This window comes from Oreochromis aureus, linkage group 7 (assembly GCF_013358895.1).
Source record: "Oreochromis aureus strain Israel breed Guangdong linkage group 7, ZZ_aureus, whole genome shotgun sequence".
NCBI lineage: Eukaryota > Metazoa > Chordata > Actinopteri > Cichliformes > Cichlidae > Oreochromis > Oreochromis aureus.
Window position 1 is genome coordinate 53,201,520 of NC_052948.1, and position 18,843 is coordinate 53,220,362.

General features: G+C 39.6%; 2 protein-coding genes across 3 annotated transcripts in view; one reads left to right on the plus strand and one right to left on the minus strand.

The window, feature by feature from the left end:
* Nucleotides 1-1,034: 1,034 nt before the first annotated feature.
* Nucleotides 1,035-10,901, plus strand: wdr41 (WD repeat domain 41). The gene is made up of 13 exons (XM_031734368.2): nt 1,035-1,409; nt 3,343-3,458; nt 4,427-4,475; nt 4,573-4,701; nt 4,800-4,862; nt 6,096-6,207; nt 6,308-6,370; nt 6,458-6,562; nt 7,100-7,284; nt 7,365-7,486; nt 9,270-9,355; nt 9,812-9,945; nt 10,027-10,901. The coding sequence occupies exons 1-13, from the start codon at nt 1,362-1,364 to the stop codon at nt 10,165-10,167; spliced, it is 1,353 nt and encodes a 450-aa protein (XP_031590228.1). The 5' UTR covers nt 1,035-1,361; the 3' UTR covers nt 10,168-10,901.
* pde8b (phosphodiesterase 8B) overlaps nt 10,568-18,843 on the minus strand; it is a 53,278-nt gene continuing 45,002 nt past the window's right edge. For both annotated transcript variants that reach the window (XM_039615020.1, XM_031734360.2), the window contains exon 22: nt 10,568-16,977. In XM_039615020.1, the coding sequence (XP_039470954.1) occupies nt 16,868-16,977 (110 nt within the window). In that variant the 3' untranslated portion in view covers nt 10,568-16,867. The remainder of the gene's footprint in view (nt 16,978-18,843) is intronic.

Consider the following 18,843-nt stretch of genomic DNA (forward strand, 5'->3'; position numbering starts at 1 on the left):
TACACACTGCCATCTAGTTGTATGAAGAGGAATGACGCTCATTTAAAGATCTCACCTGACTCCAAAATGTGTTTTAGCAATCTTGAATGTTTGAGCGTCATTGTGCAGACTGATGAATGTGAATAATTTGATAGTACTAGGCTGTTTTCATGTATATCTGCAGAACATTTCTTAAAGTGGAGTATAAAACGCTTCATTTTTGAGTAATAACTGTTTAAAATATTAAAAAAAAAATACATCCATCTTTGCCAGATTAGGCTGTTCCCCCCATTTCTCACCTTTTCAAAGCAATTTTTGCTGTGGATTTGCAGGCCTTACATCTGACTTCCCTATGTACCAAAAAGATAACCTTGGTTTTATTGGTTATATTTAACTAAATCTGCCTATATCTCTACTGAGCTTAAAAGTGCACTGAGACCAATAGGTTTGGCGTGACCAACATAAAAAAGTGATTTCGCGTTTGACCGAAATTCAACATGTGTTGCCTTTGTAACAGGATTCATATCATCGGGCATTTAGGTTGTTCCAAAGACTGACCTAGTTCAAGACCAGAATCCAGGTTTCTGTCAGTCCCCATTAGAGACGGAAATCCATAAATGAGAATCTCAAAGTAAAAACCCACAAAAAAACAAAACAACTCCCCCGGATTAAGTTGTTTTTGGTTTCTACAGGTCAACTGCTATTTCTATCAAGATCTATGCTTTCAAATGTAGCTTATTAATTTATCATTAATTGCATTCATATCGTTATTTATTTATATCCCCGAATTGTTAATTCAGTATTACATTTCAAAGTGTAATGTAACATTATGCTGAAAAGTAAAGCAACTTCGGAGTGCAGATTTATTAGTTTTAAATAGGCATGGGCAGATTATTTTAAGCAAAACACACAAACGAATACAAACACTGCATAAGTGGATGCTGGGTTCAATTTTCCAAGTGTCGCAAAAGTCCATGAAATCACTAAAATGCGCAACGGTCTAAAGCTATTCACTTCCCAATTATCATTCGACTTTAGTGAATCGTGTCCACGCAAAGCTTCCGTAGTGCGAATCACATGAACGGTTTGTTGTGGTCGTGACTGAAAACATTTTGAAACATGTAGCTGAAAAAGTGCAGTATTAACGTGACTTTTCTCATTTCTGGCGAAATTAAATTATCTGTCCAACAAACCGAAGCGTTATCCGCCGAAGCTTCCTCACAGTGAAAACGGCGAGAGGCTGTTTCTGTGTGACGCTGGGGACTTTTCAGATAGAGAAGCTGTAACGTTAGCTAGCTACTTTGTTGTGCTTTGAGTTTTGGGTTCGTGTTCAGAGAAGCGTCTGTATAAACTGGCTTTACTCTGTTTGACCGGCTGACGTCATGCTCCGGTGGATTCTCGGTGGTCGGGAAGCTCAGAGCTCAGCGGAGGTAAGCTGAGCCTGGGAGCTCGTGTTTGCAGCATGCCTTGTTTGGGAATGTATGTGATGATTTTATGAGTCCACCTGTGTAACTTATGGAAATATATCCACTAAATACAGGCATAAACACTCACCGGTCACTTTGCTAGTTACACATTGCTAGTACTGGGTTGGACACCCTTTTACCTTTGTAGTTGTCACACAGTTGCTGCCATCTTCCATTCCTTCACATTCCAATCCCATGGTAGACTGGGATTTGGTGACTGGAGACCATTTGAGCACAGGAGCTCACTGTCATGTAAAAGAGACCATCTTAATGTGATCTAAGATGTATACACTGGGGTCATGAAAGGATGGACATGGTCAGCAACAATACTCTGGTAGGATTTGATGTTTAAATCTTGGTCACTTGATACTAAGGCCCAAAGTGTGCCAAAAAACTATCCCCCACACTGTATCTCTGTGAAGGTTCTCAGTCATCAGGGTCATCCAAGCTCTTTAGACTATCCCCCAGACCATTACATTACCACCAGACAGGAATATTCCATGCTTTCAAGTTTTGTTTTGTTTTTTAACTCCCAAATTCTGACTTTATGATCCAAATTTTAAAGCAGAAATGGAGACCTATCAGCAACATTTCATATCTGCTTCAAGGTTTGGTCTGTTGTGTCTTCATAGGTGCTCTTCTACAAGCCTTGGCTGTAATAAATGGTTATTTGATTTACTTTTATCCTCCTTTTAGCTCAAAGCAGTCTGGCTATTCTCCTTTGATCTCTGACTTTTTCACTGCTGTTCACTAGATATCTTCTCTTTGGACCTTTCTCTGTAAACCCTAAAGACGGCTGTGCAGAAAATCCCAGTAGATCAGCAGTTTCTGAAATACTCAGACCAGCATGTCTGGCACTCCACGTTCACTCACTTAAATCACTTTTTTTTCACCATTCGCATGCTCAGTTCGAACTTCAGCAGGTTGTTTTTACCAAGTCTACCTGCTAATGAATGCACTGAACTGCTGCCATGTCAATGATTTATTCTGTATTTACTTAAATCAGTTAAAAAATTGTTTAAAACTAACAATAATAATAATAATAATAAAGTGATAAAGTGGTTTTTTTTGTTATTTTCAGTTTGCTAAAAGACAAATAATTTCCTGATTACTAAACTCAATGCTCAAAATATTTTATGTTGACTTTATTCTCAAAGTAAGGTCATTATAAGAGATGTAGTATTTTAACATGGTGGTGTCAGACCATGCTTATATTTTGTGGACAGGACATAGACTGAAATGTATGATGGTTGCTGAGTAGCCCACTTACATTACTATGAAGTAGAACATGAATTACCTATATAATTTGTATATCGCTAGCTATTCCAAAACATTTTAGCCTATAAAACATAGGCCTTATCAGCTGTGTCAAAAAGGTGATTCAGGATAACATTGCAAAGTACTTCCACAAGAAACCTGTAACAGGCACTAAATATTAAGCACGTTCATGAGTAGTAACAATAGCAGGGAAGTAATGAAACCCTCCACCCATCTTATTGTACATATGACAAAAAACCCCAACATATTGCCAACATATTGCCAGTTGGGATTTGAGTATGAGAAGCAAAACAACTCACTCTACAGAAAAAGTAACAATTGAACAGCTGTTGTGGTCTTTAACAGTACACCGTATTTGTTTGTCATGTTTTTGATATAAAATAAGAATGCAGCTACGGCTATTATTTTTTTGTGAGATGGGTAAAGTAACAAAAACAAAAGTGAATAAAAATATAAATGCCAATTTCTGTCCCTTAAAAATGTATTTACTTAGAAGTACAAGTTTGGTTTCCACTTCTTTCTGCCCGTACTCTTGCTCTTCTGTCTACTCTCAGCCTCAGGGCTGGGTGTACAGCACTGCAGCCTGTTTGTCTCACTGCTTTCCCTCTTGTGTCTGCAGAAAAGCCCTGTGCTGTGCATTGGAGAGGAACAGCCCAAAAACTGCTTCACTGAGCTGCAGGTGCTGAAAGGACATTTTGACATTGTTCGATTTCTGGTGCAGATTGATGACTTCAGGTAAGCCGACCGCAAACGGCCCCCTCTCCCCTTCTCCAGCCCTCCCTCTCGCCTCTCCTGCCCTCTCTTATCTCTCTTTCCCTCTATAACCTCTCTCCTCTCTACCCTTGGCTGGCCTCCATCCCGCTATGATTGACAGGAGATCCTCACCTACAACAAACTTACAGAGCATGACAGGAGCCCAATCATCACCACTATGTGATGGTGTGTGCATGGTACAGTATAACCAAAGCCTTTTAATGCTGTCCATACACACACAGCCACAGACACACAGACACAGACACACACACACACACACACACACACACACACACACACACACACACACACACGCACACACACACACACACATAAAGGTTTGCACCTGCTCTCCTTGTTTGCGTTGTATTGTGGAAGCATGCTACACACTGGGATGGTAGAGTGGACCTGCATAAGTGTAAGATTGGGATTTATACCCGACCTAAGTGTGTGTGTATGTCAGGAGGTGGGGGCGGAGGAGGGGTTGCTTTACGCCTGGTCTCCTCCAGTAATAACCCCCTCCTTTGGGTCTCGTCCTCTCTGCTCACAGGTCCACAGTTGGGGGCAAAGGCCAGAAAATTCTCTCCAGATTGCTTTTGAAGTCTGAAAATGTATCCTCAACACTTCCTCTCTTCTCATTTTGTCTCTGTTTTATCCGCTCATCCTGTCTGTTGGTTTTGGGAACAGGCAGTTTGGATGGTTCAGGGTCAGAAGGCAAGTAACGCGATAAGCCCCAGGAGAGATGTTTTTTTTTTTTTTTTTAACATTTCTCAGGTGGAGATGAAGCTGCAGGAAATGATTCCTTGTATGAATAGGTTGTGTCTGTGATTGACTAGTCGACCTGCTAAAGCAGAGTCCTGCCAATCCTGCAATTCTCAGCTGAGGGGTCAGTGTGACACAGGAGTCTAAATTCAAGAAATAACTCTTACCTTTCTTCTCATGTTACCCAGATGTGCCTCAGCAGGGGATGATGGCCTTGTTTTGGTGTGGAATGTTGAGGTAATATGCTGCCAGTTTTTTTTTCTTTCTGCACACAGCACAGTGGGACTAATTGCTAATTGCTTTTATTTTTGCTTTTTTTCTTTCCGATTGATAGACTGGGGAGAGGCTGCAGGAGCTGAGGGGCCATTCTCAGCAGATAACAGCCATAACCACCATCACCTGCAAAAATGAAGTCACACTGAACACCTCGCTTATCACTGCCTCCTCAGACCGAAGCCTCAGTGTATCCTGAAACCATGCATACAAATGTACAGCAAGTGTTTCATGAGTAATTCATGCCTTTGTGATTCAGGCTTGATTCTCCTTAATCCTGCTTGTCAGCTGTGGGACCCTGATACAGGCAACAGGGTCCAGACCATTTCAGATCTTCATTCTTCTGTAAAGGTAGCAAAAACACCTTTGTAATCCCTAAAAAAAAACACACACACACACACCTCACATCTTGCATCTGTATTGTCAGCTATTTATTTTTGTGAGTGAAAATGGGGAACTGTGTATACAAATGTCTTTATTTCCTACACTATTAATGCAGTACTTCAGCTAAAGCCCTGAAATTAAAGCTGAGAGACTGCACCTCAGTTACATCGTCACTGTTTCATTTAAAATCCACTGTGGTGGTGAACAGATCATTTTCTATGTTTTTGTCCCATAAAACATATGGTCCTCTGCTGTATGTATATGGTAGAAGAACACATAATTTGCTTTCTGTGCAAATATTTCAGACTCACCTATTCTTAATGCAGCTGGTCACAAAGACTGCAGGATTTTGCTGGATGAGTTCGGACATATTTTTTTGGAACCAAGCTCGAGTTTTCAGATTTTTTTTAGATCAGAATAAAGTGATCAAATAAAGTGAATAAAGTGTGCACATAGCTCAAAATGCGCACCAATCCTGGATATACAAATAGTAAAAAATAATATCAAACTGCCCCACTGACATCTTCAAATGTGTACGAATGTAGTCATGATACAGCTTCAACTCCTGGATCAAACCATGAAATTCTCTGTCACTGCCTTCTTGTGAGAATGGGATGAATCCAGAATCTCAGTTTCTTCCTTTTCTTGATTAGAAACTTCAGGACCTGCTCATCATCTCTTGATGTTGGCTCTATTTTTTATCCTTAGTGCCTTTCTTAAGTACGGATTTTCCACCGAAAGAGTTTGGTGAATATAGAATTTACACGACAAGCTCAGATCTGAACAATTCTGAATTTCGTGTCACTTTTTCGCAACACGCTCACTGTGTAATGGCCTTTAATTTTAAAATTCAATATAGAAGAAAGATACATTTTTCATTTGAATGAGATTTTTTGAAGTTTTCTAGTCATCTGACTCGATGCAATTAGGTTAGTGTTGTCAGGAAATGAAGTTACTAATTAAACTGTTTGAGGCTAAAGGTTTTGATGCCAGTTCTAATTTAAGTGGGAAAACAGTAATTGCCTCCTCTTGGTCACAGATTAGGGTTAATTGCAGCAGCTATAGGGTAATTACTTTTGATTTTTTTCTTCACTGGTACTTTGTGCTTTTTGTTGAATGCGGTGCTACATTGGTGTGCACGTGCATATCAAAATCTAAAATGATATTTCACATCCTGATCCAGCTATGTGTCTGTCTCAGTGTTTGCTGGTGCTCGAGCGACTTTGTGTGTGGCTGTCTGGTGGGGAAGAACTATGCGTGTGGAACAGAGACTTTCAGCTGCAGTGTCAGCGACCCAACCACAGTGATACTGGTGAGAAAGAAATGTCCGTCGCACAACCGCATTTTATTGTTACGCCAACCGTGCTGGCCCCTGACGCTGATCAGTGTTTTTGTATTTTGACGTGTCAAAGGAATCACAGCTTTGATTGAACTGCCGAAGAACTACATAGCAGCTGCCATGGATAAAAAAATAAGTAAGAGCACAAAATATGGTGCAGATGAACAGATCAGTAGATTAAAAGTGCATTATTTGAAATAAAAATATTCCTTTGTCTTTGCAGTGATCTACAGCTTGACAGTTTCTGCTGATTCCTCTGTGTCAGTGGCTGAGATCCGCTGCCTGTCCGACCACCAGGATCAGATCCGAGCTCTTATCAACGTCAATGGTCAGTATGAAACTCTGTCTCTGTTTGATTTTTAAGCTGCAAAGAGACTGCACTTTGTACCCACAGACTGTGTAAAAGGTGGATGTAACTACTGAAGATCTGTTTCAAAGGCTTGAGATTAGCATTTTCACCCTTTATCTTGGTTTAAAAACTAAAAAAACTAAAATGGGTCTGAAAAAGATGTGCGTGTCTTACTGTTAAGCTGCTTACTTACTGGCTGTCGACTTTCCAATCACCAGCTGTTAGCCAATTAGTGGCCACAGGTAATCCTCCTTGGTGAAACATAGTCCAAGATTTACAAAATAGACTTCACTTTTTATCCAAGATGGCCCAAAATGAGGAGCTGAGACTGTGAACTCATTTTTACAGAGTATTTAAATCAGTAAGCTCTTTTCCTGTAGACTCTATAGGACTGTTTGCAACCACAGCTGGCATCACCTGGTCGCCAGGTTTGATACATTTGGAAGCTATGTCAACACTTTATTCTCACTGTGTTTGTAGCCCTGGACTCATGCCTTTTCCTCTTGTGTTCTTCAGACGGGTTCTTCGCCAGCGGGTCCCATATGGGCGAGTTGATCTTATGGAATGCGACTGAGTGGAACCTCCTGGCCTATGAACACATTCTCTGGGAGGAGTCCCAAGCCTACAATCAGACTGAAATACGAATGGGGGCTCCTAAACCCAGCGAGATGTCCATTCAGCACCTGACCACAAATGGAAATGTGAGGACAGAAAAGTGCAGGATGGGCTTGTATACTGGTAATACTCAGTAATGAGAACTTTCTGTTTGTGTGTTTTGTAGCTCATCCTTGCAGCTGTGGGCAGCGGCCTCTACGTCTACAGTATTCAGACCAGAAGCGTGGTGGCCTACAGGAAGGTTGCCCACGACTCTAATGTGTTACACACCATGCTGCTGTCTGACAGGTAAGATCTTACACCTTCTCTAACAGTTCTTTTTTCTACCCTCTAGAACACACACGGACAAAATACTTTCTGAAACGAAAACTAAACAATCCAACTGAAAATCAATAGCTGTAGCTTGGGCAGTTTGCACATGCACACCATGGTGATCTATGCTTACTTGAATACATTAATAAAAAAGAAACCCTCAGAGCTCACTCTCTGGTTAGTATTAACTTTTAAAGGAATACTTTTGTGTTTTGTATGTATTCATTTGGTTTTTCTTTGTTCTTTTCAAAAGTACTTGAGAGGTTTGTAGTGTAGTAAAAATCAGATAAGAGTAGCATGACAGAGTTTCTTTCAACTTGAAAGAAAGGCAGATATGAAATGAGGTCAAATGTAAAAAATTTAAAATCTTTATGTGGTACTTCCTATATGTTGACCATAGACACTACAGTTGTAAGAATCATAGTGTCTAATACCTGCTCTACCTGCTGCTGGTTGTGGTTGGGGTCACCCTCCAACTCACAGCTCATCTTCATAACCGAACTGCAGATCAAGATGGTTGAGTTGGAGTTTGTCCAACTGAAGGATGAGAGTCTGGTGATTGCTATTACGGCAACGTGATTAGATTACTTGTGGGGAAACGTTAGACACAAAGGATCAGTGATAGCTTAGTACAATTTACTCAACTTTCAAAACAAGAGGCATTGAGACTGAATCTATAGTAACATGTTCATGAGCAGTGACTGTTAGCCAAACTAATTCAGAGAAGCAGGTCAGCACTGTAATGTTATTAAAGTCTGAGTTAGCTACAAAATTAAAAACAGTCTCAGTCAAGTTCACAGGTCAGGACATATTTTACTTAATTCACATGACCATGTACAGTACCAGTCAAAAGTTTCTTTTATCTTAGCAAAGTTTGCTGATTTTACTTCTTGTTTTTTGCCCATGGTTTTATACAGGGCACCAACAAATTCCACAATTCTTATTGTATTAAGAGTCTAAATGTGCAAAATAAGTAGTAACTACAACTTTGAAATAAATGCAGTGGAGTAAATCTCTGAAAGCTGCAGGTATGAAAGACTGGGTCTGTAGAAAATTTAAAAAGCTATCTTCCAAATTAAAGATTATGGAAAACTAAACAAGCAGTCATACAGTCAGCTGATGTTTTATCTCGTTCTTAATATATTTTCTTGCTGTGTAAAACAAACTGGTGGTGGAGCTGAAATAATTGCTTTTCCTCTGAAGTTGTTGAACAGGTGTTTTGATAAAGGACTCTTAATGGAGTTCCAGCTGATCAAATCAACTCCAGACAAAAATATTTTCTCTCTTTCACTGAGTCAACCCTCATGTAGTTCAGCTGTAGCGCCAATACTGCCTTCCTGTTGTTTTCATCCGTAACACTAAGGGGAGCCTCATTATTTCTGTTTTATGTTATGTTGAACCCTCATAGACTGAATCTTAAGGCTTTCTTGGCTTCTGTGCCTTCTCTACTGGGAATCAAGCTTCTGTTTTTTTATTTTATTTAAATTTTTTTTAATTACCTAAACATTAATAGATTTATGTCTACAAGACAAGATGGTCACATGATAAATATGTTGGGAGTCATATCTTTCACTGATAAAATATTTTTTTGGGCAGTCATGAACGAGTGCATTTTTAATCAAATTTAATTAATAGTTTTGTTTTCAATACAATTATCTAGCAGTAAATCAGCCTGCGAGTATTATTCAAACAACTGTTGCTATGCAGACAATCGGTGTGTGCATATGTGTGTATGTGTGTGACACTGCCTCTGTTTTAGTGAGCTGATGTCCTGCTCTGAAGATGGCAGTGTGAGGATGTGGGAGATCCAAGACTTGCCTTTGCCAGCTGAACCAGCTTCTTCAGGTGACACGCACGCACGCACACACACACACACACAGCTAAAACTAGATTCTCCATCATCTATTACATACTTAAGTATGAGTAATTATGACTGAAAACTTTAAAGAATGAGGAATGTGTGTGTGGAGGTGGGAGTGCTGTAACGTTGGCCAGACGTGGTATTGTGTATATCAAATGAAAGTGGTGTGTAGCAGGTTAGCACAAGTCAGTGTTCCTGTCACATCATTATTATGATGTTTAGAGCAGACCTATTAGTTACTATTCTGACAGTGATGCTACTGCTGTTTTAAGCCTATCCTGTCATCTGTCATCTCTACCCGTAAACACAGAAAATATATTTTTAACAGCAATATCATCAGCAACAAGTACAGTTTTTGGGTTTGATATGTATAATCAATATAAAAATGTTAAGTTACTCCTTGGGTATCCTCTAACAGTAATTTTCTGTCCACACGACAGGGTTCTTTGGGATGTGGAGTTTCGGCCGTTCAAACAAACAGTCTGGGCCTCCTTCAAAGAAGGTTATAGACATTCCCAACATTAGGATGCTGGAGTTGATGGGAGATCTGATTGGACACTCAGGAGCAGTCCAGGTACATAAGGCTTAAACTAAAGTTCTTTCTTATAATTATGTAATGTCAGGGCTGCAGTAATGTCTTTTGGACTCATTTCAGATGTTTGTAAGCTTCAAGGAGAAAGGTTTGGTTACATGCTCGGCGGACCACCTGCTCATTCTGTGGAAGAATGGAGAAAAACAGTCTCGTCTCCGCAGCCTGGCCCTTTTCCAGAAATTGGAGGAGAGGGGAGGACTTTGATCTTTATGTCACTGGCTTTAAAAAAAGTTGGAAAGTTGATGCTTAATGGTGTTCACAAATGATTTGGATGTTAGTGTAATGGTTGGTGTTTACATTTATTCACTTTGCCTTTGGACTGAAGATGTGTATTACCTTAAATTCTACAAACTGTCTGTAAATACCTCATCTTCCAAACGTAACAGTACTTTTGTTTCCACACTGGAGTGTTTGAGCACTGTGATGCTGACATAAGTCATTTTGTACCAAACACAGTCTGTTATGGTTTTACATTAGTACAGTCCAATTCAATTCCTGTCCAGGCTTTGCTGTAGATCTACATTTGTGCCTCTTCATGTTGTGTAAGTCTGCTTCCATGTGCCAAGAAGCACTGTTGTGATCATCTAGTAGTGCTTTGGGAGGAAGGTTCAGCAGCTTATACATGTAATCATTTGCACTGTTGTTGCTTTTTTTGTGTGTTTGTTTGGTTTTTTAATGTAGTTTGACGATATGCTTCTTTGTGTTTTTGAGAGTTATGAGAATGACTGTGCTTTAGCAGTGGCATCATTCAATAATGCTTGTATTTTTCAAAAATATTTTCCACACTATACATTATCACTTTTTAATTATTGCCATGATTATTCCAGTGTGTCTGGAAAGTATTTGCAGAACTGGTTCCACATGTTTTTCCTGTTACAGCCTTATTCCAGAATGGATTAAATTAATTTTTACTTCAAAATTCCACACATAATACCCCATAATGAGTGAAAAGAGTTGAAATTCTTGTGAATCTATGGAAACTAAAAAATGAAAATATAAGATTTACATAAGTATTTATGGCCTTTGCCATGATACTTAAAACCAAGTTCAGGTGTATCGTGTTTCCACGATATCTGTCATCTGTCTGTTTCTCTAACTTAATTTGAAGTCCACCTGTGGTAAATTCAGCCAATTGGACATAGCTGACAGTGCATGTCACAGCACAAACCAAGCCATGAAGTCCAAGGAATTGTCTGTAGACCTCTGAAACTGGTATCGATGAACAGATTGGGGGAAAAAGAAACATTTCTGCAGCATTAAAGGTCACAGTGAGCTCAGTGGCCTCCATCAACCATGAGCGGAAGATATTTGGAACCACCAGAACTATTCCAAGAGTTGGCTGCCTGGCCAGTCTCAGCAATAGTCAGGGAGTTGACCAACGACCCAATGGTCACTGACAGGACTCCAGCGTTGCTCTATGGAGAGGAGAACTTTCCAGAAGGACAAGCATTTCTGCTGCACTCTACCCATCAGGCCTGTATGATAGAGTGACCAGATGGAAGTGACTGCTTAGTAAAAGGCACATGATAGTTCAGCTGGAGTTTGCCAAAAGGTACCTGAAGTGCTCTCAGATGGGAGTCCTTCCTTTTTATCAGATGAGTAACAAAATTCTCCGGTCTGATGAAACAAAGATCACAGTCTTTGGCCTGAATGCCAAGCGTCATGTCGGGAGCATCATGTCTTTTAGTTGCCCAACCAGAGTCCAGACCGGAACCCAAACATCTCTGGATGGATCTGAAAATATCTGTGCACCAACGCTCCCATCCAACATGATGGAGCATGATGGTGCTGCAAAGAAGAAAAAAGAATGACAGAAACTTCCCCCAAAAAGGTGTGCCAAACCTGTAGGGTCACACTCAGAAATACTTGTGGGTGTAATTCTGTCAAAGGCGCTTCAACAAAGAACTGAGCAAAGGCTGTGAATACTTAACTGCATGTTATAACTTTCTAATAAGTTCGCAAGACTTTTAAGCAAATTTTTTTTTCATTTGTCATTATGGGGTGTTGTGTGTTAAATTATGTATGAAAATTAATTTAATCCATGTTGGAATATGGCTGTTTCATGTGGAACAGATTAAGATGCTGTTATTACTTTCCAGATGGACTGTAAATGATATAAAAAACAGAATTGGCACTTATTGCACTGATGGACTGATGGATATCAGTTTTATTGTTGAGAGGGAAATTTGCAAGTGATGAAGGATTTTCTTAAAATATAACAAGCTGTTACTGTACTTGCTTTCTGCTTCTGGCTCAGTAGATTCAAAGCAAAGTATTGTCACCTGCTGTAATCAAATGTAACTGAGCTCATCATATTCTGCTTGTTACTGCTCATGGAAAAGACATGACTGTCTGACATTTGAATCTGAAATATTTAAATTGTCTGTGTGAATAGAAATATTCATCGTATTCTAGCAAAAATATCTTGTCATAGTCAGTGATAGCAGCTATGAAACATTCAGAGGTGGAACTGCTTTTCAAGTCACCTTAAAAAAAACAGTAGCAGCACATAACATCCACAACAAAAATGTATGAAAGCAAAATATGTAAAAAGCTAAAGCAAAAATAATATTGGCATTAAAAATCTAGTAGTTGTACAAAACATAGGAAAAAGTCTTGGGAGCATCATCACCGACTCAGAACTGTAGCATAACAGTGTGTACCACCTGTAGAACACCACTAGATGGAAGTCAAAACATAGAAATCCCCCCCCACTGGAAAAAAGAGGCCAAATGTCTTCAGCGTGAATTTAGGTTGCAGGTATCAAGCCTAAGTAAAACTGCTTAATCAAAAACCACGAACGAGAGAGATGCTGGCTCTGCAGCTCCTTCACACCTTTGTCAGCCCAATGTGGGCTTTATTTAATCAACACGTCAACTAAAGGACTTGATGCACTGCATCCTGATCACAACAACATGTTTTGTACAACATTATATTATATTATGAAAATACATCCCAGCTGTAGTTTATGTCAATTGATGTCTCACAGATCGGAGATGGTGGACAGTTTTAGTTAATTTTGGAATCTTTTCCAACAATTTGAAAAAAAAAACATTAGTAAATACCTTAAAACAAAACACACATAACTTATTCAGTTAGCTTTCAGGATGCTGGTAAGTGAAACCTTTTATTTTGTAAAGATGTGTCGTTTAGATTTTGTCCTCCAACTCTTGGGAAGAAGGCAAACATTTCAGCTTGAAAGGATTCCTGTAAAACATCTTTGTGCCAATAACGTAACAACTTTATATTGAAAGAACTTTTTAATTGTCTCTCACAATACAACTTTGTGTTTGACAGAAAACATCAAAATAAGACCAGAGAGAGCAAAATACATTAAACCTTTTCAACAAACATGGCGGCTCTTACGTAAAGCTTTTGTAACTACTATGCTTGAGGCAGTAACATCTTTGAAAACATTGCAGTTCTCATGGCCAATAACTCGTGTTTTTCAAAAAATATTTTTCCGTACTCTATATATTATCACTTTCTAATTATTGTCATGGTTGTAAATGATACAAAAGATAGAACTGGCACGTTCTTGCAGTCACGGCCAACAGTTTTATTGATGAGAGGGAAATCGAAATCTCTGTAAGTGATGAAGGCTTCTCTTTATATAACAAGCTGTTATACAATCTGCTTCTGGCTCAGTAGATTCAAAGCAAAGCGTTATGTCACCGGCTGTAATCGAATGTAACTGAGCTCATCATATTCTGCTTGTTACTGCTCAAGGAAAAGGCATGGCTGTCTGACATTTAAATCTGAAATATTTAAATTGTCTGTGTGAATAGAAATCTTCATCGTATACTAACAAAAATATCTTCTCATAGTCAACAATAGCAGCTATGAAACATTCAGAGGTGGAGCCGCTTTTCAAGTCACCCTAAAAAAAACAAACAAACAGAACTTTGGAAATCAACAGCAACACATAACATCCACAACAAAAAGGTATGAAAGCAAAATATGTAAAAAGCAAAGCAAAAATAATATTGGCCGAGTATTTACATGAACAGCAGATACATTAGGTAGTTTACAGTGTATTGCAACAATAGCAGAGCTACACAGTGAGACGTAACAAGATTAAGGCGTTGATTAAGACCTTCATCCTCAGCATAATAACAACATCAGTGTGAATACATCGTGTACATCATGGAGGTGAACAAATAAGGAACGTGCGTTTGATCCAACTGCACCTGGTTCAGCTTCTGTCGTTAAAAATCTCGTAGTTGTACAAAATACATGGAAAAAGCGTTGGGGGCCGTCAACACTGACTAACTCAGAACTGTAGCACAGACCGTGATGCGTCAGGCCAAATATCCTAGTTTTAAAAACATCTAAAACACGTATGGCTTTTCTTCTTTTTGTGTTTTTTTTATTTTTATTTTGTTTTTGTTTTTTTGTATAGAGGAGGAAATGTTTCAACAAAAATACTTGTGTTTCTGTAAAGATGACCAAAGAATAAGGCACCTTAAAGAGCTCTCTGTGCCTTTGGTTAATACTGCTTGATGTGCGTCTCCCGGATTACCACGCACATACTTGCACATGTAGACCAGCAGCTGAGCTGGAGAGTTGAGACAAGAACAGGTAATTACATAAGATCACCACAGTAGTAGCCTATAGATATCTGGATATCGCCATTTTGATTTTTGGAATTTGTAAAATAATTTATTATGAAAGTCTATCAAAGATTCTGCTGCTGGCAGTAGTGGATTCCAGTGCTGTTTTCACCTTCAGATATTAAAGCTTAACAGAGGTGATCTTAAATATCCAAGTCTAGTGAGTAGTGTTTTATTAAGCTGTTGTGTATTTCATCTTCAATCACAGTAGGATGAAATGTAATCCTGAACCAATTCCAGTCCAGCTACCTACACCCTTTCACTCTGTTTGCACTTAATGTGGAGGCCACATTAAGTGCTGTTCCAAGCCAACAAGCCTTAGGTGGGAATGGGCTCTAGAGTTTGCAAAACACCAAGTGTGCACCGGTGCTGACTTACTCGCTACATGGAGGAAACACACTTACAGATATGAAGGACTGTTTTAAGACTATCTCAGTATGAAAAATACTCTTGTGGAAATTTTCTACATTTGTACGTGTTTTTAAAAGTGCATCTGAATTTATTTGTTCTTATTTTTGTTGCAACATATTCTAATAACAGAGAGCAGTATGTAAAATCATCATAACCACTGGGAGCATGTTAAAAATGCCTGAATCAAACTGAAACACAACACGGCGTATTTTCCAATATGTGATGGACATATTAATACATTCATCTCATAGCGGTGTACATCTCCAAAGGAGCTGATTGGAAGTTCCTGTTTTCACCTGAGAAAGGTGAGGGCATCCCAGATTTTCCCGCTTTATTTCTGCCCTCCTTCATAATTAACAGACTCTTCCACACAGTGGAAGTGCCAGATTGAAATTGGGCCTTTGTGTTGGTTTGATTTGATTCACGGACAACATGACAAATTTAGAGTCTACCACCTGTAGATGGAAGCCATATCATTGAAAAGACCCCGCTCTCCCACCAAAAAAAGGGGCCGAATGTCCTCAGTGTGAATTTTTGTTGCAGGATTCAAGCCTAAGTAAAAATGCTTAAGCAAAAAACACAAACGAGAGAGAGATTCTGGCTTTGCAGCAGTGCTTTTACAATCTAAACATGGCTCAGCAGCTCCTTCGTACATCTGTCAGGTCAATGTGGGCTTCATTTCATCACTAAAAACATGTCAACTACAAAACCTGACACACCGTACCCCGATCAATAGCCAAGCATAGGCTCAAATAGAAAGCCTGTAACTATGTTGTTCAAATACTTGCAAGTCAATCTTTTTTTGGGGGAGTGAAAATGTCTACAGTTAGTGTCACAAAGCTATGAGTGTAACATCTGATAACTAAATAGCTCTGATACAGTGCAATTCTGTTCCTCCATTTGTTCTGACATGCAGGTTTGACAAGGATCTTCATTATCCTCACTAGCTGCTTTCACAGTGCACGTAAGATGGTGATGGAGAAGAAATGACAGTAGGTTATCAGGTGGAATTTTACAAGGTATTCTGCAGCTATATGATCTCAGGATCCAGCAATTGTCACGAAAATAGCCCTACAATCGGCAATCTGAGGACTGCACCCTGGTACATAGGTAAGTACTCCTGGAAGTGCCCTTTCTTTTAGATTTTGTCTGAACAGGGCCAGAATGGACAGGGATTGAAGGGAATTTGGTCCCAGACACAAGTCTCTACGTTGTTTCACAGCTAATGCAAAGATTAATTCCAGCTAAGCACCTTTTACTAGCTGGAACTGTGAAAAAGGAAGTATGGAGATTTGCACTCGCTTGTACTAAAATGCATGCCCAGATCACTTCAGCTTCTTGTTTTCAGTCAGTGCCTCTGGCAATTGTCACGTCTTACTTTCCATATTTCTTTTATAGCAGTATACCGATACAGAAAGAAAAGATTCGCTTTAAAGAAAACTTCCAAAAGCAAAGTAAACAAAAAGGGAGTTCAAAATGTAAGATGTCATGATTAGCTAAAGTGCAGGTTTCTGTTGTATTACACTGTTTGGTACAGATTGTCAGGTGACCCATGAGGTCCACACTGTACCATGGAGGTGCTATCAAGATATACTTTAGGGGGCCATAAAGTGGCAACAGGGAGACAACCTCCAGCGACCACCTGTTCTCTACTGGTACCACTTCCAGCTAGAACCATACAAGAGGCTGTGATTTGAGATGGAAACGGCGTATCTGTTTTCTTCCGATTACAAAATTTTCAGGCCGTATCCAGGAACCCCTGAGAGGTCACGGACTTCTGTCAAATCCCAGCTGAAAAGAGTAACTGTTCCACTGCAGGGCTTCGTTCACTGTCCTACCCTGCTTGGAGTGATATATGTAAGGAGGAGATGTGGACTCGGTCATGAAGGAGGCGGAGGACGTAGACTCTTACAGTTCATCTCATCCAAGGTCTTCCAGTATTTGTAGTTCTCTGACAGGTGTTCCATTAAGCCAGGAAGGGTGGCAAAGGCTGCAAGGAGACACATTGAAGTTGGTAGAATTAAAAACAAATATGGCTACACAGATGTGTGTTGTTAGGCAGATTTCAGTCATAGTAACTAATTATAAATTCAAACCATTAAGTCATTGAAATAATGTTGCACAGATGATCTTGGTTCCACCAAAATAGCTCAGACAAAAGACAGTGGACGATATCTTGTGATGTCTGGCACCAAAGTGTGAAAGGCAGGAGATAAAACCCTTCATGGTTTGGACTTGATTTTCCATTACATCCCACAATTTCTCAATCAGGTCATTTGTAGGCCAAATCAACATCTTGACTTCTTTGTAATCTTCCTCAAACCACTTTTGGACAAATTTGGTGTGTGTAATAGGTAATGTGTGCAGTGTGTGAGTATCACAGTTTTACATGGACATGCCTTTTTCTCATAGTGCCATGGTTTTCCAGGTAAGCAGTTCATCTAGCTGTCCATGTGATGAAAAAGAAACATCACATTTCTCATACACGGCCATTACTTCATGATCCAGTTCGGACATTGATGGCATATTTGGTGATTGATTAGGTAAGCATGAGCACTCTGACTGGTCTGCACTTATATAGCCCCACACACATTACTTTGACACCTTTGTCATACAAGCAGAATTAAGAATTAACCAGACAGACCAGCCTTCACTCCCCACAAGCATCAGTTAGTGCTGGCTGCCAGTGACCATGTCACTGATTCACTGGTTTTCTGTCCATGGATTGTTTTTTGGCACCGGGATCTAAACAATAAATACCAGGGACACAACAAATGAACTGCTGTTTGGAAACCTTCTGCCTTCCAGCCTTCACAAATCAGCCCTTGTCACAGACTCTTGGATACTTCACACAAGCTGAGAGACTATTTGTTGACACCCCTTCAAGATTCAAGATTCAAGATTTACTTTATTGTCATTCAGCACTACCTCAAAGACGCAATGCAGAACGAAATTACGTAGCACAAGCTTACATAAAGACATATAAAAAATGTCAATACAGTTAAAAAAAAGGCAAATATAATAAATAAATAAATATAAAGTCAGTGGTACATATTTAGAAAACACAAATAAAAAACCAATTCAATTACTGCAAAAGAGAAATGCTGATTGCACTGAAATTTTTTTGTTGACCGATTAGTAGAGTATAATAATCTAGGGAATAGAAGCAGTTTCTGTGCTTTCTGATGGCTGGTGGAAAGCAGCTTCCACAGAACCCCATCGACTTGCACCTCAGGCTATGATACCGTCTGCCTGTGGGCAGAAGTGAGAACAGGCTGGGGTTGGGGCGGAAGGTGTCCCTGATGATGTTTTTTGCTCTGGATAAGGAGTGTTGTTTGGCTGGACCCTCAATAGATGGCAGTGTGACCCTAATAGTCCTCTCAGCTGACCTCACCTCTCTTTTCAGGGCCGTTTTGTCTGAAGCACCGCTGTTCTGGTGCCAGAGAGAGATGCTGCTTGTCAACACACTCTCAATGGTGCCTCTGTAAAAGCTGGTAAGAACTTCTGGAACCCTGGCAACCTCTGGTCACTTAGGAAAAATGTCTACTCCCTGACTAGTTGGCGAATAGTTGTTGGAGGTTGCTATCAGTTACTGGAAATGGACAACATCAGCCTTCAGCATTAAAGCTTCAACCAAAGGTGCAACTAGAAGGCATTCTCTGTTTCTGGTTGTCCTCAAAACTCTTTACAGTTTGATTAGTTGCTTGGTAGTGTTTGCAGACAAATCTACATCAATCAAAGCATTATCAGTGTGCTTTTTATAGCTATGTGCAATTTTCATGCTAGCAACTGCCAATAACCTCCAGCAACCGGTTGTGGAATACGTACTTTTCCTAGCCATTTCTGGTTACCAGTG